Source organism: Chenopodium album, chromosome 13 (assembly GCF_948465745.1).
Source record: "Chenopodium album chromosome 13, dcCheAlbu1.1, whole genome shotgun sequence".
NCBI lineage: Eukaryota > Viridiplantae > Streptophyta > Magnoliopsida > Caryophyllales > Amaranthaceae > Chenopodium > Chenopodium album.
This window is the reverse complement of record NC_137846.1, coordinates 15,852,329-15,871,909: the sequence shown is the minus strand read 5'-3', so window position 1 is coordinate 15,871,909 and position 19,581 is coordinate 15,852,329. Positions and strand designations below refer to the sequence as shown.

At 32.9% G+C, this 19,581-nt stretch overlaps 1 protein-coding gene across 2 annotated transcripts in view; it reads right to left on the bottom strand.

Annotated features, from left to right (window-relative positions):
- Nucleotides 1–19,581, bottom strand: part of LOC145574642 (translation factor GUF1 homolog, chloroplastic-like) — a 24,918-nt gene extending 5,337 nt beyond the window's left edge. The window contains exons 1-16 of one of the 2 annotated variants that reach the window (XM_081632481.1): nucleotides 19,197–19,581; nucleotides 17,905–18,081; nucleotides 17,511–17,597; nucleotides 9,892–9,948; nucleotides 9,752–9,817; nucleotides 9,444–9,506; nucleotides 8,712–8,756; nucleotides 8,486–8,586; nucleotides 8,013–8,109; nucleotides 6,548–6,619; nucleotides 5,303–5,457; nucleotides 5,129–5,186; nucleotides 2,131–2,211; nucleotides 1,956–2,042; nucleotides 1,547–1,618; nucleotides 1,312–1,446 (exon numbers count right to left, since the gene is read on the bottom strand). In XM_081632481.1, coding sequence (XP_081488607.1) covers nucleotides 1,312–1,446; nucleotides 1,547–1,618; nucleotides 1,956–2,042; nucleotides 2,131–2,211; nucleotides 5,129–5,186; nucleotides 5,303–5,457; nucleotides 6,548–6,619; nucleotides 8,013–8,109; nucleotides 8,486–8,586; nucleotides 8,712–8,756; nucleotides 9,444–9,506; nucleotides 9,752–9,817; nucleotides 9,892–9,948; nucleotides 17,511–17,597; nucleotides 17,905–18,081; nucleotides 19,197–19,436 — 1,593 coding nt within the window. In that variant the 5' untranslated portion in view covers nucleotides 19,437–19,581. The remainder of the gene's footprint in view (nucleotides 1–1,311; nucleotides 1,447–1,546; nucleotides 1,619–1,955; nucleotides 2,043–2,130; nucleotides 2,212–5,128; nucleotides 5,187–5,302; nucleotides 5,458–6,547; nucleotides 6,620–8,012; nucleotides 8,110–8,485; nucleotides 8,587–8,711; nucleotides 8,757–9,443; nucleotides 9,507–9,751; nucleotides 9,818–9,891; nucleotides 9,949–17,510; nucleotides 17,598–17,904; nucleotides 18,082–19,196) is intronic. The other variant, XM_081632479.1, reaches the window with a different exon arrangement.

Genomic DNA, 19,581 nt, shown 5'->3' with positions numbered 1-19,581 from the left:
TATTATTATTATTATTATTATTATTATTATTATTATTATTATTATTATTATTATTATTATTATTATTATTATTATTATTATTATTATTATTATTATTATTATTATTATTATTATTATTATTATTATTATTATTATTATTATTATTATTATTATTATTATTATTATTATTATTATTATTATTATTATTATTATTATTATTATTATTATTATTATTATTATTATTATTATTATTATTATTATTATTATTATTATTATTATTATTATTATTATTATTATTATTATTATTATTATTATTATTATTATTATTATTATTATTATTATTATTATTATTATTATTATTATTATTATTATTATTATTATTATTATTATTATTATTATTATTATTATTATTATTATTATTATTATTATTATTATTATTATTATTATTATTATTATTATTATTATTATTATTATTATTATTATTATTATTATTATTATTATTATTATTATTATTATTATTATTATTATTATTATTATTATTATTATTATTATTATTATTATTATTATTATTATTATTATTATTATTATTATTATTATTATTATTATTATTATTATTATTATTATTATTATTATTATTATTATTATTATTATTATTATTATTATTATTATTATTATTATTATTATTATTATTATTATTATTATTATTATTATTATTATTATTATTATTATTATTATTATTATTATTATTATTATTATTATTATTATTATTATTATTATTATTATTATTATTATTATTATTATTATTATTATTATTATTATTATTATTATTATTATTATTATTATTATTATTATTATTATTATTATTATTATTATTATTATTATTATTATTATTATTATTATTATTATTATTATTATTATTATTATTATTATTATTATTATTATTATTATTATTATTATTATTATTATTATTATTATTATTATTATTATTATTATTATTATTATTATTATTATTATTATTATTATTATTATTATTATTATTATTATTATTATTATTATTATTATTATTATTATTATTATTATTATTATTATTATTATTATTATTATTATTATTATTATTATTATTATTATTATTATTATTATTATTATTATTATTATTATTATTATTATTATTATTATTATTATTATTATTATTATTATTATTATTATTATTATTATTATTATTATTATTATTATTATTATTATTATTATTATTATTATTATATAATTGATCATCTCAAAAATGAGAAAGGAAGAGCAAATAAGAAATCCACTGATTTAATTTAAGAAATCTACCTCCGCCAATGGCATTTCATAGCTTAATGATGCTCTTATCTCAGTAATAAACTTCATTTCTTTAAACTCTGCCCTTCTATCTTGAGCCAGCTCCATCAATGGACCAATATAGTCTTTTGGTGTAAGTATTTCAATCTACATAAATCATTTTGGAATAGAACTTGATCTTTGCAAAAAAGAAAAAATTGTAGCACATAACATATAGACAACAAATTGTTCAAGTAAAGAAGAGAACCTTAACATATGGCTCGTCAATTGATTTCCGTTTTCCAGGTTCTGGAAGTAGAGAAGGATTGGAGCATTCAATCTGAATAAATTACAGCAAAATGAATTAACTAGAAAAGGAGGCGTTGACATTTTTAAAATCTAACTCCGATTTCACCCTTTATGAACCCTAATAATTAAAAAATGAAAAATAAAAAAATAAAAAAATAAAACAAAAACCTACAATAAGACAGAATTCTCCAGCCCATCCCTTGGCCCCTTCAAGGAAAGAATAGCAGGAAAGAAATATCGGCAATAGTAATTGCATTATCACTGTAATCTGACCTTAGAAACAGCAGGAGACTAGAATTTTTGAAATTTATGCAATTCTACAAGTGAACACAGCAAAAAAATCCTACTGAAGTTCAAAGTGCAGTTACCATTTCACCATCTGAGCGATTCACTCGATATACAACACTTGGGGCAGTAGTTATTAAGGACAAATTATACTCTCGTTCCAGTCTTTCCTGCATGATAGCTAAAGTCATTCTCTCATTTACACAGCCAAATATAATTTCAATACGTAAAAAGCCACCTTTAAGAGAATCTAATTACCTGAATAATTTCCATGTGCAGAAGACCCAAAAATCCACATCTAAACCCAAAACCCATCGCAGATGAGGTCTCTGGTTCAAACTTTAAAAATGCAAAAAATTGTCAGCAGCCTTCATTTGGATATCACACCTGGCGCTCTTAGCCATACATAACAGAATGCTACTAAAAAACACAATATTTGAAGATAAATTCTACTTCAACAATTAACACTTAAACAGTTCCACAGGAAAAAGAGTAGAAAAATATATTTGTAAGGGAAAGGGAAGCTTAGGGAAGCCTAACTGTTGGCTCAAAGGGGAAAAAGGTATCCGATGAATATATACAGCAAAAATATATGAAGTATTAATAAATAATTGCTATAACAAAAATACTTCCTCCGTTTTCCCATGTGTTACCCACTTTCCGTTTTCACCTGTTTTTTTAAGTTCTACTCACTTTTACTTTATTCTTTTTATGGAAACCTTTTATTCATTTTTATCACCTACAACCCCACTTTGTGGTCCTAATTTTATTTAATAAACCCCTTATTCTCTATCGTTCTCCTCTTTAAAGCAAAAGTACCCACATGCATGATCCCCATCTTTCACTTTTCCTTTGTTACCTTGCTACAATAACTGAGTCACTCAGCAAAATGGAGAAAGTAGTTATTTTTAGCAAATACCTATTATAGAAGATATACAGATTTGGAATAATAATTTAGTTAAATGTAATGAAAGAAATATCTATGTTACTCGGACTCTTCATTTTACCTCAAGTACCCGTGTCGGACCCTCGACCCTCGGACATGGGTATGATACATGGACACTTCATTTTAGTTGAAAATCATAGAATTTTTTCACAAAATAGCCGAGTCGGACACTTGGACACGTACCTGTGTCGGACATGGGTACCCGAGTCCGAGTAACATAGAGAAATATGATGGAAAAATAGGAAGAAAAATATTTTAGTCTACTAATACTACGGTAAAAAAATGGCAAGAATTGTTTTTTTTTTTTTTTTTTTTTTAATACCCAGAGATGACACTGTAATTTTTTACTCACTTTTAGTATAAGTTTATAGATTATTTGGCAATGATTTAAACTTCTAAATCCTTACAAAAAAAATTTGTAAGATATAAGTTTGTGTATTTAATTCACCTTATTTTTGCTGAACTTAAATTATTTTACTAAACTGAAATTAATTTTGCTAAACTGAAATTATTTTTACTAAACTGAATCTCTATTATATTTCTTCTTCAAAGTTACTGATTTTTACTGAACTGAAATTATTTTTGTTGAACTGAAATTATTTATTCTGATCTTAAATTATTTTTATAGAATTGAAATTATGTTTACTAAAATTATATTTGCTAAAATTATTTTCACTGAATATTATTTTTTAAGGTGAAGTGAACAAGGCCTAATACAAAATTAAGTGAGAGCTCAATGGTAGATCTCCCATCTACAAACCATTGAGCTATGTTACTTCGATACGTCCAAATACATAGTGGCCTTGTATGAAATTATATAGAATCTGGAGTGTAAGAGGATCTAAATCTGAGATTGGGTAGCATAGCCATTGAGTCTGGGATCCAACTCTTATTACACCCAACTTCAACGTTGATACCTTGAGTATTGGGGTGTTTGTTTTCTTGTAGGTTAAAATCTCCCAATTACTAGTTGGGGTTTCCTAGTGGGTTATTTTACCCTTATTTCCACCCACATCATAAGGGTCATGCCTTCTAGAAACAACAACAACAACAATCTAAGCCACAATCCCAACAAAGTAGTTAGCAACATGACCTAAGATTTTAATTCATGTACTCGCTAATCATGATCCTCTCTTTTCAATCTCTTTTATCAACGCTATTCCTACAAACCAAACTTCTTTCGGTCCTTCTTGGTCTTCTCGTGCCTTCACTGAGATCCTCTTATACCAACGCTCTACTTTTCTTACTGGTATGTCTTTCGATCGGTTCTCCCTTATTTTATCCTCACTCTAACTTTCCTCCAAATATCTTCATTTCTATCCTCCCACACAATAACATACCCATCTCTGCTACTCTAATCGTCCTAATATGATCTTTCCTTGGACCCATATAACAACGCTGGTTTCATAGTTGTGTAACAGACTTTTCCCTTTAACTTCAAAGGTTTTCTACGGACACACAATACCCCTGCTCTCTATTTGAGCCACTGATCTTTTGGGTTACATCTTGGTCGATTTCTCCGCTCTACTGTAAAATCAACCCAAAGTATTCAAAACACTTGCTTGCTATGTTGCATATACTTGGCTTTGCTTTGACTTAGTCTAAACCCCCAAGATTCTAAGTTTTGTCTTCATCGCTCTAATTTAGCCATTCAGTTCAACTCTAGTTTCAAACACCATACAAGATCATCTACAAACAGAATACACCAACTCAAACCTTGGATAGATCTTGCTTAATTATCCAATACTTTTTTTTTTTTGACAAAGGGGTAAGGAATTTAACAGTGTCGTATATTGAGTGACTCATGGTGTGACTCCTGAGTTTTTATACCTCGATAGTTTGAGCAATGAGCGATCTTGAGCATCCCCTATGTTTTTACAAAGTGTTACCAAAGTGATTCCTCCAAGCCTGTGGTTGTTAGTTCACCAAATCTTGTTAAACAAGTCTGCTAACCAATCAATACCGACCTTTCCAAACATTTTATAGACCAAATAAATTTAATGATAATCTTATTCGTCTAAACAAAACATCTACTTATTGTATAAATTAAAGCCATTAGAGTAAGTAGCTCCTGAAATAGAAATCAACGTACAGATTGTAGTCTCTACCAAGATAATATGTTCCTCTCAACAGTTATGGTGAAATTATCAATGAAGCAGTGAGACAACTAGCAACAATTTCACCTCTCCTTAATTAAACTTAGGGGAGTGATGAAATAGTGAGAATATGAGTCAACAAGCAGCTATTACTTTTCCTAAATTATATGACTTAGAATTAAAAATGTCAGAAAAAGTCACTCTTTGGGTTCACCTTCAGGGAAGCATCATTAAGTTGCAGCTTTTCCAAGGCATCACGTAACTCTGGAAACCTGCGGCATAAAAATGGGCCGTTGATATCACCAAGAAATTGAAGTTAACTAATTTCTAGACCCCAATCTAGAATAAATTTTAAGATATTGCATCAGGGGTGATAACAGGATATTACTGATCTGCATCAACTGGAAATAAACCACAGAAGACCATGGGAGTAGACTCCTGATATCCAGGAAGAGGTTCCTCCGCCTTGCGGCCATAATGAGTGATGGTGTCACCAACTCTGGCATCTGCTACTGATCTTATTGAAGCTGAGATGTAACCAACCTATAAATAAAGCAAAAAATATATTAATCACTCTTCAGAAGAGAAAAAGTACATCCTTCAAACACTATGTATGAATTCAGTTACATCTTAAATACCAAATGACATGGGCAATAATGACTTTAGACCTTGTAATGCAGATAATCACATATTGGAGCCAAATACTATTCTAGTAAAACTATGAATTCTAGGATAAGTACAGCCAATACACATCAAGAAACTATTGAGAATTAACATGAAGACAGCATTGAGAATTCTTCTGCAAAAGATAAACCTAGGTCTTTTAATTAATTCTCTTTCCCTTTACTAAGCCATTGTGTTCATCAAACATAAATATTCTACAACTAATCTGCCTACCCCCAGTTCGAAAAAAAAAGGGGAGGAAGTCAAAATTATATTCAGGCAATATAAGTTTGGGAATGAAGCAAGAATTAAACAGTACACATTAATTTATAAGAAAGAAAAAAACACTGTGTCAAACTATCCTAGATTAGGAAAACTATTTCAAGCAATACCATACTGGAATTATTGAGATTTCATATAGTATTGGAGTTAAACAATTACATTTGAAAAATGGATCCCTTGCATGGTATATATTTGTAAAAACTAAAAACTGTTATTCTAAAGTAATCTGAACTTTGTGTTTTTAAAAGAGTATTTGATCTTGAATTTATAACCCTATGCCTAATTTCCTAGATCCCCCACTGCCTTCTTTCACCTAATTAAAGCAGCTTTTACGTAGTTATGCCCCAGCAACTCTACCTGTCTAGCCCACAAGAAAGCTTAATTATTATATGACTGTGTGATCAAAGATATGTGACTTGCTTCACCTAGCCTACCTTTACCTTGTAAGGTGAGCCATTATGGACAAGTATATGATTAATAGTAACATACACAAGTTTTAGATATGAAATATCACTCAATTTCAGATCTAAGGAAGGCATTGAAGCATTGACAAGAAGTAAATGTAGCACTTTACAAAAAACAAGTTACTAGAACTCAGCGAGGAAAGTCCAGACAGGAAATTTAAGTTTTATAAGTCATAATCCACTAAACAGAAGTTACAGAACATGGTTCAGCTGTAATATCCTACCTCACCAGCATAAAGTTGGTCAACTTGCATCTGATTAGGAGAAAGAACTCCAATTTCATCAGCAAAGTAATCCTGGGAATCAGATTAGCCCCTGCATCAGTTTCCAGAAATGGGTGTACAAAGCAGTATAAGAGCAGCTAGCATACTTAAAATCAGTAAGAATTGACACGTGAACACGTCTATGATTAAGTTATCTAATTTAAATCTTATAGAACCATAAGAGGGTAAGATAACAGCTTTCAATAATTATGAGTCAAATCAAATGTCTCATTAAATAGTCCTCTACTTATCACTTGTAGCAAAATAGCAAGCCAATTTTCATAAATCGTGTAAGAATGAAAAAATACATCTTCTAATTAACCTACAGTGAAGATGTAACTATGCATAAAGAGAAACCAAACTCTTCAAAGATATGAGGTAACATTGCGACAATTTGGATAGATTTCAAATTAGCTGCTGGGAAGAGTAGCCCAGGCTAGTTTTTTTTTTTTTTTTTTTTTCACACCTTTTATTCTTCATAATGCTCTAACTCGGATCTGAAAGGCAATATTTATACAATGAAATTTTCATTTAGGAATTGGGTTGAGGGAGGGAGTTTAAATAATTGTTGGGATGCTGGGGGCATGCTTTTGGTCATTCCTTGAGACCAGATATCAAGCTATCTAGTTTGGAAATTTCTGTAGCTCTTTCTCAGAAAAATTGTAATGATCTCAACAACCTATGTTCACCCGGTCACCCAGATTTACTTATTATTTAGAGATCTAAGGCCAAAAAGAACAGGCAAAGACCTAGTGTGGAAGACTTAATAGAAAGGTTTGACAAAAATGGGAACAGGTACGAAAACTCAATAAGCACATTCCAGTAATTCCACTGATACATGGGCCTTGTGCCTAGGAAGTAGAAAGTCAGGGATCCATCTCACATTTTGAGCAGGTTAAAAACACTGCTAGTGGGTCTTTTAAAATTGTTGGAAAGTAGTGGTGTATCCCTCATATACTTGGATTAAATTTGCAGATCTTGTTAATTTTGGGCGTGTAGTGGACTAGTGGTGCATCCCTCATGGTCCTCATACGAGGAATTGGATATAAAATTGTTCAACCCTTCCACCAAAGAAAGGAAAGGGAGAAACGCGCATATATTAAGATGAATAAGTTTGAGATTTCTACCAGCCAAGGCCTATGGACATTAATGTCCAATTGTCCAGTGCTTAAAGAGTCATAGGTTCATAAGTCATCACCATGAATAAAGCTCAATTTTTCTTCACAGGTTGCAATTGAGAGGCGGCAGGGTGATAAGGCTTAAAGCAAATAGTTTCTCTCTCCCAGTGTTGTGAAAATTCTACAGTTTTCCTAGTTTTTGATGCCCCATTTGGAATTCAACTAAAATATATTTCCCTTGTAGCCTAGAAATAATGTCTCTACAGGAACTAAGGGACACAACAGGACAAATTCAAATAAGTACTCACCTTTCCACTAATCATGAAATAGATTCGGTCACCTTTCTTCAGAGTCCCATCAATTACTCGAAAATATGCGATCACTCCCCTATACGGATCATAATAACTGCAAAACACTTTGAAAGCAACTCATTTACCAAATAATTCAAGACTTTTGATCTGCAAGGGAAAAGTAAAAATGACAGAAAATAAATGAATGATTCAAGGACTCAGAAAAAATGTTTGGCAAGAAAATTGTTTTCATGTCAAACTCGTGATGGCTCATTATAAACCCAAAGCATCAAATATTTGAACCTCAAGACCTAGTTTTACAAAATTGCAAATTATAATCCTTATTATAGTCATTACATGATTCTTTATAAACTATTACACCCAATGATACTGGCATACTGCTACAGGCCCACAACACCAGTATAATCCCCAGCGACCAAGCCATTGCAATAAAATAGCATACAAGGCACCAATGAGTCAAGCATGGTTACCTATCAAATATTAGAGCCCTTAAGGCCTTTGAGGAGGTATCAGCAGGTGGAGGAATCCTTTCAACAATAGCATCAAGAATTTCATTAATGCCAATGCCCTCCTAAACACGAGAAATCCAACCATTATTATGACCAGTAATTCCCATATTAATATCTAATTATTACTTTAGAATGAAAGCATGATGGGATTGTAATTCAACCATAAGAAACTTTTTTTTTTTCTGACCTTTGCAGAGCAGAGAATTGCATTGCTACAATCCAATCCAATTACCTACAAACAAAGAAGTATCTATATCAGAATTGCAAGATTCAAGGACAGCCAAATGTCACACAATAACACGTGCAAAAGTAAGAAAATCAGGGATTACTGGATTAGAGCACTGCGCTAGCTGCTAAGTACATGTTAAAGCTAAAGGTCGGACCCCTAAATTGAAACTATATTATCAACCATATAGAAACGATAAGACATATTGGACAAATAAGTAATGGAGGGAGCACTTTAGTCCACACTCCACAAGGATTACGACGTATCAACAAGGCAACAAAAGAAGCATTATAGATATAGATGGAGCAGATATTTGAGGAAAATAATCACACTTGCTTCTAGCAGTTTGGATCTTCACATAAATATAACAGTATATGAATCAGAGTTGACTGAAGCAACCAGAAACACGAAGTGGTTGCACTCAGAGAAGCTGGCTGGTTTCTGATCTGAAAAAATTTCCAGAATACAGTGATATTTATGTGAAATTGAGCATTTAATGCTTTATCAGAATAAAGGATTAGAGAAGTTAATGAGTAGCCACTCATGGGAAAGAAAAAGGAGCAACAATAATATATTCAAAGCTACATGATCAACAAATCCCTCAATTACAGCTTATTCTGACACCAAATGAATGTCAATAGAGATATAAAAACTGCTAAAGCTAATATCTGGATAGTACCCCTATGAACTAACCTCCTCAATCTCCTTCGCAACAAGATCAGGATCAGCGCCAGGCAAATCTATCTTGTTAAGAACCTGCAACATGTAAACATGTTCACTGTAAAAGACAACTCGCATTTTATAGATCTTAAGAAATCACCATGACCAAAACTTTCAATAGAATCCAATGAGATTATGGTAACTTCAACAAGAAAATAATTTTAAGATAATACTACCAGATAGTGCAATCCGGCAAAACTATAGAAAACAGAGTATCTAATTTGAAATAGTGTGATTTGGAAAAGGATAAACTAGTTATGACGAGAAAGAAAATTACTCACAGGGATTACTTCTAAGTTGTTCTCCAACGCCAGATATACATTGGCTAAAGTTTGAGCTTCCACTCCCTTCAAAGTAGGCCATAGAAATAATGACTAATTGATGAAAAAAGTAAAATCTAAGTAGCAGGTAGGAAATTCACCTGAGAAGCATCTACAACAAGGAGTGCACCCTCACATGCAGCCAGAGATCGAGAAACCTACCTCAAAAGGTAAAGAAAAAAATAAAGAATCAAGCAGATAATATCATAATAAAGTATGGTCTAAGTGAACAAAAATAGAGGATAGGAACCACAAAGGGAAACTACTTGGTAACAATCATTCAAACTCAAAAGAGAATTTGAGCTCTTTATCACTAGACTCATGCATGTGACTTTTCTAGAACATACACGTACTTAATTATTCTTGGAAAATTTGTCGAGAATAAGCCAACCTTTGCGCAGTTAGCTCAAATTAAGTCAACCTTTTGATTGACTCTGAATAAGTTGAATTTTAAAGGGTAATAACTTTAAAGAAGTCAAATGACATATCAAACAGGTCACTTTCTTTCACATTTTTAAATCAAAAATTATTTATTTTAGTTAATTAGTAAAAAATATACAAAAAGAAAAAACCCGCCACTTCTTCTAACAGCACCCATCACCATCTCCAACTCCCCCCCCCCCCACCTAATCAGCCACCGCAAGAATCACCCCCCACCTCGACTTTTTTTCTTTCTTTGCCCTCCCGCCAGCCCACCATCCCTTCCCCTAGAACACCGGTCACTTCCTATCCCTAAATGCCGGCATTCGTTAGCCGAGAGTAGACTTGGCAATTCTGACCCAGACTCGATAACTCGACCCAAATGACCTAACCCATGACCCGAAAACAGTGACCCGAAATTGACCCAAAACCCGAATCAACCCGACCCAAAGTGGAATTGACCTGACCTTAACCCAACCCGACCCGAGATGACCTGACCCGAAGTTGACCTGAGACCCAAAATTGACCCAATACCCAAAGTGACCCGACCTTTAACTTGAATTAATTGACCCAAATAGACTCGAAACCCAAAGTGACCCGGACCAAAATTATCTTATACCACCAGAATCTATTTAAGCTAAAGATTTGACCGGAGCAAACTGAAATATAAAAAAACCGCAATCAAACTGACTTAATTTTTTTTATTAATTTGTAGTGTGTAACAGTGTAAGTAATTTACATATTTTGAGCATTACTTTTCTCGATTTCTTCGGCCTTTTCTCTCTATAAGTTATTAAAAAATCGTAAAAAGATTGAAATTTAACGACTATTCTACGGAGTTTGTACATAAGATTAAAAAAAGGGAAATTCTCAATGGTAGCTATTTACTTTTACATATTCTCATTGGTAACAAAATATTTGGCTAATTCTCTCAAATAGCATTATTTTTTATTAGTTTCTCTGAATTGACAATATTTTTACATTAAGTAACTAATTAGCTTAATTATATGATTTTTAAAAAAAAAATTAAAAAAGTTGTGCAATACTCTTCACCAGCCACCCCACACCACCGACTATCCACCGGAACCCATCACCACCAAGCTCGCCTAAACCCCTCCGAACCCACCCCCACGCTGCGACTAGCCACCAGAATCCATCACCACCAAGCTCGCCTCAAAGAACCCTGCGAACCCTCCACCAAGCTCGCCTAAACGGACCTGCGAACCCACCCCATGCCGCCGAATAGCCACCAAAGTCCACCACCAGAAAGATCGCCTAAACCGCTACGAACCCACCCACGCCGCCGATTGTCCACCAGAATCAACCACCACCAATTGCACCTGATGAAGATTGTCAATTGGGGAAAAATCGAAAACCCTTAAAATCTGAAATAAAAATTTCTAGGCTAATGAGGAATCAATTCGGCAGAGGAAAGGGGAAAGGAAAATGAAGGAAAGGGTGGGAGGTTCAGGCGAGTATAGTTGTATGAATATCGAAGGTGATGGTGGGTTCTGTTGGGTTAGCGGCGACGTGGGGTGGCTGGCAAAGAGGGGTCTGTACATTTTATTTTTTGATAATTTTTTTTTACAAGATTGTTAATTAACTGTTAATTATTGTTTAATTAAGCTAATTAATTACTAATTATAAAAAAAATGTCATAATAGAGAAACTAATAAATAATAATGCTATTTGGGAGAATTTGTGAAATATTTTGTTACCATTGAGAATGTGCAAAAGTTTATAGCTACCATTGAGAATTTCCCTTACAAAAATTAACTAAAGATCGAAATAAAAGTCACAATTCTCACAAGTCTAGAAAAAAAAATGGTACAATAATAATGCGTACATAACATAATGTTCAATACCAAATGAAATTACAAAATAATCTAAAGTCAAAACAATTATTGTATTCCATGAAAAAAGTAGCCTTATTAAATATAGTGAGTTTCTCGTCAAAAAATATATAAATATATATATAGAGTTGAATTTAACCTAATACATCGACCCGAAGTTGACCCGAAAATAGGACCCGAAGATTGACCCGACCCGAACTGACTCGACCCGAAAATTGACCCGACCCGAACTGACCCGACCCAAACTTGACTCGACCCGAAATGTTGACACGAAACCCGACCCGACCCGATTATCAGTTGACCCGAAACCGACCCGAAATGACACGACCCGACTCAAACTTGACCCGATAACTTTTTGACCCGAACTTGACCCGACCCATACCCGACCTGAATGATCTATTTGCCAGGCCAAAAACCACGAACCCACACCGAAACCAACCTAAAAACCACCGTACCCACCTTGATTCCCCACCGTAACCACCAAAACATCACCATATCTACCCCGAAATCAAACCATAACCACCGAAACTTACTCAATTCACCCCGAAAAACCCAACACTCACCCAAAAAAGCATCCTACCCAGAAATTCGAAAAAATACAGTGTAGGAGCAAAGGTGGCAATGGGAAGGGAGAAAGAGAAAGGGATTCACGGTGACCAGTGGGTGGAGGATGATTGGCGGTTGCTCGGCTGGTCTAATGTTGCCGGCACGAGAGGTAGGGGGTTATTCAACAGTGAAAGGAATTAGTAAAGAAATTAAAATAAAATTAAAAAAATAGGTAATTGGAGGATAGGGATTTTAAAAATAAAAAAATAAAATAAAAATAAATAAGTAAAAAAAAAAAACCCTTTTAAATGCATCATTTTGTGGAAAAAAAAAAAAAAAAAAAACCTTTTAAAAGCTTTTTGGCAAAAGAAAACCAGATTTTTAATATTTTAGCAAAAGAAAACCCAATTGTGAAATTTTTTTGTTGAAGACAACCTAATGCCGCTAATTCACTTAATTAAGCTTCAATTTCTTCTAATTAAACTCTAACTATCACTTAATCATTTAATAATTAAATTAATTAATAAATTAAGAAAAAAAAAAAAAAAAAACAAAAAACAAAAACCACCACCCCTTCCCTTTCCCCCTCCCCTGGCAGCACCGCCAGACAGTCAACACTCCTCACTTGGCCACCATACTTGACCCCCTAAAACCGACAACCTAGCCACCCCAAAACCAACTATAACCGACTATCCCGAAACCCCTAATTAAATCAATTCGAAGATAAAAGAGTTTCCCATTTTGAATGAAAACCCTAATCTTCTTCCTTTTTAATCAATGGTGTTTTCTCCTATTTCCTGTTGATCGCCCTTTAATAAAATAATAAATCCTCTATTTTTTTTTATTAGATTTTTCTGTGTTAAAAATATTGGAACTCCGCCATTTTTGTTTGCTGTAAAGCTTGTTGGGGTGGTGGGTGGTTTGGTTTTGGGGGTTGTCGGTTTTAGTGGGTTTCGAACTGACTGGGTGGTGGGGTTTAGGGGGTTTGGGATGGTCGATTTTATGGGATTTCGGGGTGGATGGGTGGTTGGGTTTTGGGGTGGTCGATTTTTGGGGGTTTCGGGATGTGTGGGTGGCCGATTTTAGGGGCTCAGGTGGGGGTACATTGGTCAAGTAAGGACTGGTGGTGGTCTGGTGGTGCTGCCAGGGGAGGGGAAAAGGAAAGGGGTGGTGGTTTTTATTTATTTTTTTAATTTATAATTAATTTAATTATTAAATGGTTAAGTAAGAGTAGGAAGGTAATTAGAAGAAATTAGACGTTTATCAAGTGAATTAGTGGTGCCGGTTGTTTTGAACAAAAAAAATTTGACTTCGAGTTTTTTTTTTACGATAAAGCTTTTAAAAGGTTTTTTTCGCAAAATGGTGTATTTGAAAGGTTTTTTTTTGACAAATTTTACTTTTTAAAAAAAATTAAAAAAATTAATTTTAATTAAAATTTTGAAATGAACCAATTATATTATGATATGTGACGTACTTAACCTAAACAACCAGTTAACCCTAAAGCCAACAGGTCATAGCTCATTTTCGGAAGATATCATATAAAGGTTGACTTATTTTTAGTTAATCAAAATGTTGACTTATTTTGAGCTAATCACGCAAAGATTGGCTTATTTTTGACAAGTTTTCCATTTTTCTATGGGAGGCGAAATAAGACATTTTAGCTGGAGTCCATAGCTTTATTATTAAATTTATTTTCATGATAATGTACTCCGTAAGAACAAATACAGATCACAATAGATTATTTCTTAAAGCAGCCATATACTTCTGCTGCTCAGAGCACTAGGATACTATTAGCATCAGAAACAGCATCTCTTTTCCATTCAATTTGTTAAAAGGTGCATAGTCTGCATAAACATAGACATCTTAAACCCTACAACCAGAGAATCCACACTGGATGATTGTAGTTAATGTTGTGTGCATGAACATGCTGCAGTTCAGATGTGACAACTGACACAAAAAGAGAACTTTAAGATTTGTCTATTGTTGCATTGAAAAATCAGAGATAATTTGCAAGCAACCATCAATCACTCCAATCTTCTTTTTTAAGTTTCCTACTGAATAGAAAGACAATAACAGAGAGCCTCCACCAAGGTTAATCCTCAAAGAACTATCCACGGCTAACTAATGCATTCAGGTATCACACACTATTATACATATGGCTAATACAAGGGAGAAATTTTCTTTAATCAGGAAAAATATACAATGGTTCTCCTAAGAAAAATATATATATATGAAATAAGCACAGGTGAAGCACCTACTTTATTTAATAAAATGATACATATTGATTTAGAGAATTAAGGATATTATATTGTGTTGATATTCATTCTTATATTTTGATATGATAAATTATTACAACTTTATAGAGGATTACAAGCTAAAATAAGATAGGTGATGGAATCAACATTATTGTATACCTGACACAAAATTAACCTTTAAATATTTAAATTTAAGATTTCTCATTATGTTCACTTTATTGCAAATTAATCTCACAAATTCCCCTTCTGAATTTGCAATGTTTAATAACGTCTAGAATTTCTCTATCTTTTCAGAAGTTATTGATTTAGTAAGCTATATGCTGGTTAATCAACAGTATTGATGAACTTGGGCTTTATTTTTCCTTCATTGACTAAGTCACATATAATGATGTCCAATCTCAATGTGTTTGCTTCTAGCATGAAACACCGGATTCTTTGTCATTGCAATTGCTGACATATTGTCGCAAAATATTGTTGTTGGACTTTCTTGCATAATATCCTAATCTTTCAAAATTCTTCAACCAAACTAAGCAATGACAAAGAATCCGGCGTTTGGTTGAAGAATTTTGAAAGATTTGGATATTATGCAAAAAAGTCCAACAACAATATTTTGCGACAATATGTTGGCAATTGCAATGACAAAGAATCCGGTGTTTCGTGCTAGAAGCAAGCACATTGAGATTCGACATCATTTTATACGAGACTTAGTCAATGAAGGAAAAATAAAGCTCATCAATACTGTTGATCAACCACATATGCTTACTAAAGCAATAACTTCTGAAAAGTTTAAGAAATTCAAAATGTTATTAAACATTGCAAATTAAGAAGGGGAATTTGTGAGTTTAATTTGCAATAAAGAGAAAATAATGGGAAATCTTAAATTAAAATAGTAAAAGGTTATTTCTGTGTAAGGTATAGAATAATGTTAATTCCATCACCTCTCTTATTTTAGCTTGTAATCCTCTATAAAGTTGTAACACTTTATCATATTAAAATTTAAGAATCAATAGCAAAACAATACAATATCTTTAACTCTCTAAATCAATCTCTGTTATTATATATATAAAGTAGGTGTTGCAGCTATGCTTATTTCATACTTCCTTCTTTTCTATATACTTGACCCATAGCCTTAGGCACAACATTTAAGGAGAGGAGAGAGGAAATATAGTTTTGTGGCCCTTGTTGCACATGGCTTACCTTATTACCCCCAAAAGTTGCTCCCATGTGCACTTTATGAGGGTAATTTAGATAATTTATTTACCAAAAGCTTACCAAATATAGTATAGGTCAAGTAATATGACATTTCCATTTTAGGAATGTGAGTCAAGTAAATAGAAACGGAGGATGTATATAATTTTTTAGGAGAACCGTTGTATGTTTTTCCTGATTAAATAAAATTTCTCCCTTGTATTAGCCATATGTATAATAGTGTGTGATAATTGAATGCATTAGTTAGCTGTGGATAGTTCTTTGAGGATTAACCTGGGTGGAGGCTCTCTGTTATTGTCAAAAAGAAGATTGGAGTGATTGATGGTTGCTTGCAACTCATCTTTGATTTTTCAATGCAGATAAGTTATTAAGTCTTCTAAACCTGCAGATAAGTTATTAAGTTTTCTAAACCTGCAATCTTGTGCTTAGTCGTTTTTCCATAAAAACGAAACTAAAGCCAATGCACACAGACAAACAACACCCAAACTAAAGCCAATGCACACAGACATTCTTTTGACTTCCTACTGTTAAAAATATATATGAATTTCAGCCGAATTTAAATTCCAAAATCCCACAACAAATCATTAGAGTATTCTAGATGGACAAGAGGTCATTTTGACTTGACATGTCAAATGTATTGGTGCTGAAAACTGAATAGCTAGATAAAAGGTTTTCTGTTCCCTAGGTACACTTTCATCAACCATCAAAATTATGTCACTATATTTCACGAGAACAATAGGTGATTGGAAAAGTAGTTGGTATCCCTACTATATAACATAACTTCGGGGGGGGGGGGGGGGGGGGACGAATAAACAAGTATTCAATAAGCACAATATGGATCCAGCCCATGATACACAGCCATACATCTAACTCTCTTAGGCTCTAATACTTTTTAAATGTACACACTAAATATAATTCGGTTCCTTAATTCTAATATTTTTAATTTTTTATCAATACAATTCAAAAAATTAATTTACCAAGTTCTACTTCTTCCAAAATGGAACAATAATCCATGCATAGCATGGGATTAGAAAACCTGGTGTAGTAGTCACAAGGTTATCTGAAACATATATCACCAACCAATAGCCCCCTTACATAGAGTTCTCAAAGAGAAAGGGATCCCAAAAGGCACCAAAAGACGAACAGATTCCTATACTTGGTAGTGAATATTTCATAATTCTATATAATATAATAGACACTTCACTATATAGCTACTAATTGCAGCAAGGACATTTCACACATACGAATTGCAATTGATCAATGTCAAAGTTCTTCAGGCTAATGTTTAACCTATATCACATTTGGCAACATTCTGGAGAGCTTTCAAAGGTTCATACACAGTAGATGATGTGATGTCACTTCTTTTTACTGTATGTTCTGTAGTCTGTTCGTTGATCAACACAACGACTAGTGAACTAAATGCCAGCTAAACCATACCTCATAAGAGAAGTCCACGTGTCCCGGAGTATCAATTAGGTTTAGACAATGTGGTTCATTATTATGAACATAACGCATACGTGCTGCCTGGGAAACATAGTAAACAAATGAAACATTAATACAAACTATATGATACCATAGCATAGTGATTAATCTGATTATGAATAAAAAATAATACACTAGACAATACTTAACATTTAGGCTGAATTACTCTTAGCACCATAGCCTTTAATTGCTATTCTTGCATTTCAAAAAAAAATTTGAGTTTAACAACAAAACTCATGGAGATAAAACAATCTATGAGCTCATTCCTCAAAGAGAATGGAATAAAACAAGAGCATCACCCACCACCAAAATAGCTATAATACATACAAGAGATATAATAAACATCTACCTGCAGTTTTATAGTGATTCCTCTTTCTCTCTCCAAATCCATGTTATCAAGAAATTGTTCCTTCATTTCACGCTTTTGGACGGTACCGGTCATTTCAAGCAATTTGTCAGCCAAAGTTGATTTTCCATGATCAATATGTGCAATAATGCAAAAGTTCCTAATGTTTGAAACCGGGACCTGCAAGAACAACCAATGCAGCTTTCAGAGACATTTATATGATTTATACAGATAGACAAAATCTACATAATGTAAAAATGGAAAACCGCCATGCTGCCATAAACAAACAATTCCTTCCTCGAAAGAAAAGGAAAAAGACTTTAAGGAATCAACTAACTATGAGACTATACTAATGGGACTAATTTTCCTTTCCATTGACGTTTTTGGATTATGATGCACTAAACTAAAATAGCACACTAAATGTTTACGCCTTGAACCAACGTAAAGTAGCACACTCTTACTAAGGGGGCGTTTGGTTCACGGAATATAGGTATGATGTATGGGTTTAGAATGACTAAAACCCATACCATATGTTTGGTTGTAAAAAGTTGAATTTTAAATCCATCCCTCAAACCCATAAGGTATGGGGTTTAGAAACCCGAGGGGTGGGTTTGGCTCATTCCATTCTCTTAGGTATCAAATAAAAGGATAAATAATGAGATATTTCATTCCAGAATTGAACCAACACGTGGTATTAAGTATCAAGTTTCAAACCGATATCACCTTAACCTCGTTCCTAATTCCAAACTCATACCACTCTGCGAACCATACGCCCCCTAAGAGGCTAAGAGTTACACGTTGAATTAAGGATTCATCTTTCGGTATCACACATTGACACAAGTAAGATAATGTACATCCAAGTATCCAACCCCATTCGCCTTGTCCGCCTAGAGTCTTTAATCAACTTATCCAACTTTCGGGGTTATGTTGATTTCATAGTTGCACTCCCAAAACAACTTATCCAATTTCAACTCCATTCTATCTAAACAACAAATTTCAAAAATTGTACCACATTATTAACTAAGCATCTCCTCCTTCAACACAAGGGGTAAATAAGCCAATACACTGTGAACAACCCGCGAACAAACAAAAACCCACATCTTGTATTTCTATAATGAACACAAAAACCAAGCATAAGCATAACAACTTGCGAACAAACCCGGCCTCATTTTCACCCTTTTTAAACACCAATTAATCCAGCCAAACAAACAAGCACCCACATACTATTTTAACATAATGAACACAAAACCAAGCATAACAATAAATTAACCAAGAAAATTTGAAAAAAGCAATACTTTCATAAGACGATCTTGTCCAACTTTAGCAGCAAATTGGATGGCAGAAACATCTTTAGAAGGGGCACCAGCAGTCTGAGAGACGACTCTAAGCCTGCGATTAGTCCTGAGAGTGGTAATTCGAGGTGGGTATTGGGCATTTTGACGAGAAGATGAAGGGAAGTTGGAGTAAACTGCGCCTGAATTGGCGGGCAGTAGAACAGTGAGACGAGAAATGGCTGTTGAAGTGGTAGTAGCCATTGGCGCCTTTGTTGTTGCTACAAGGTTTTGTTAGCGTTTGTGGATCATGTTTTGTTATTTTGGAGTGTTTTTGGTTTTGAGCCACAAGAAATAATGGATTGGTTTTCAGTTGTAAGTTGCTAGATGTGCAATTTATTTGGTGGAG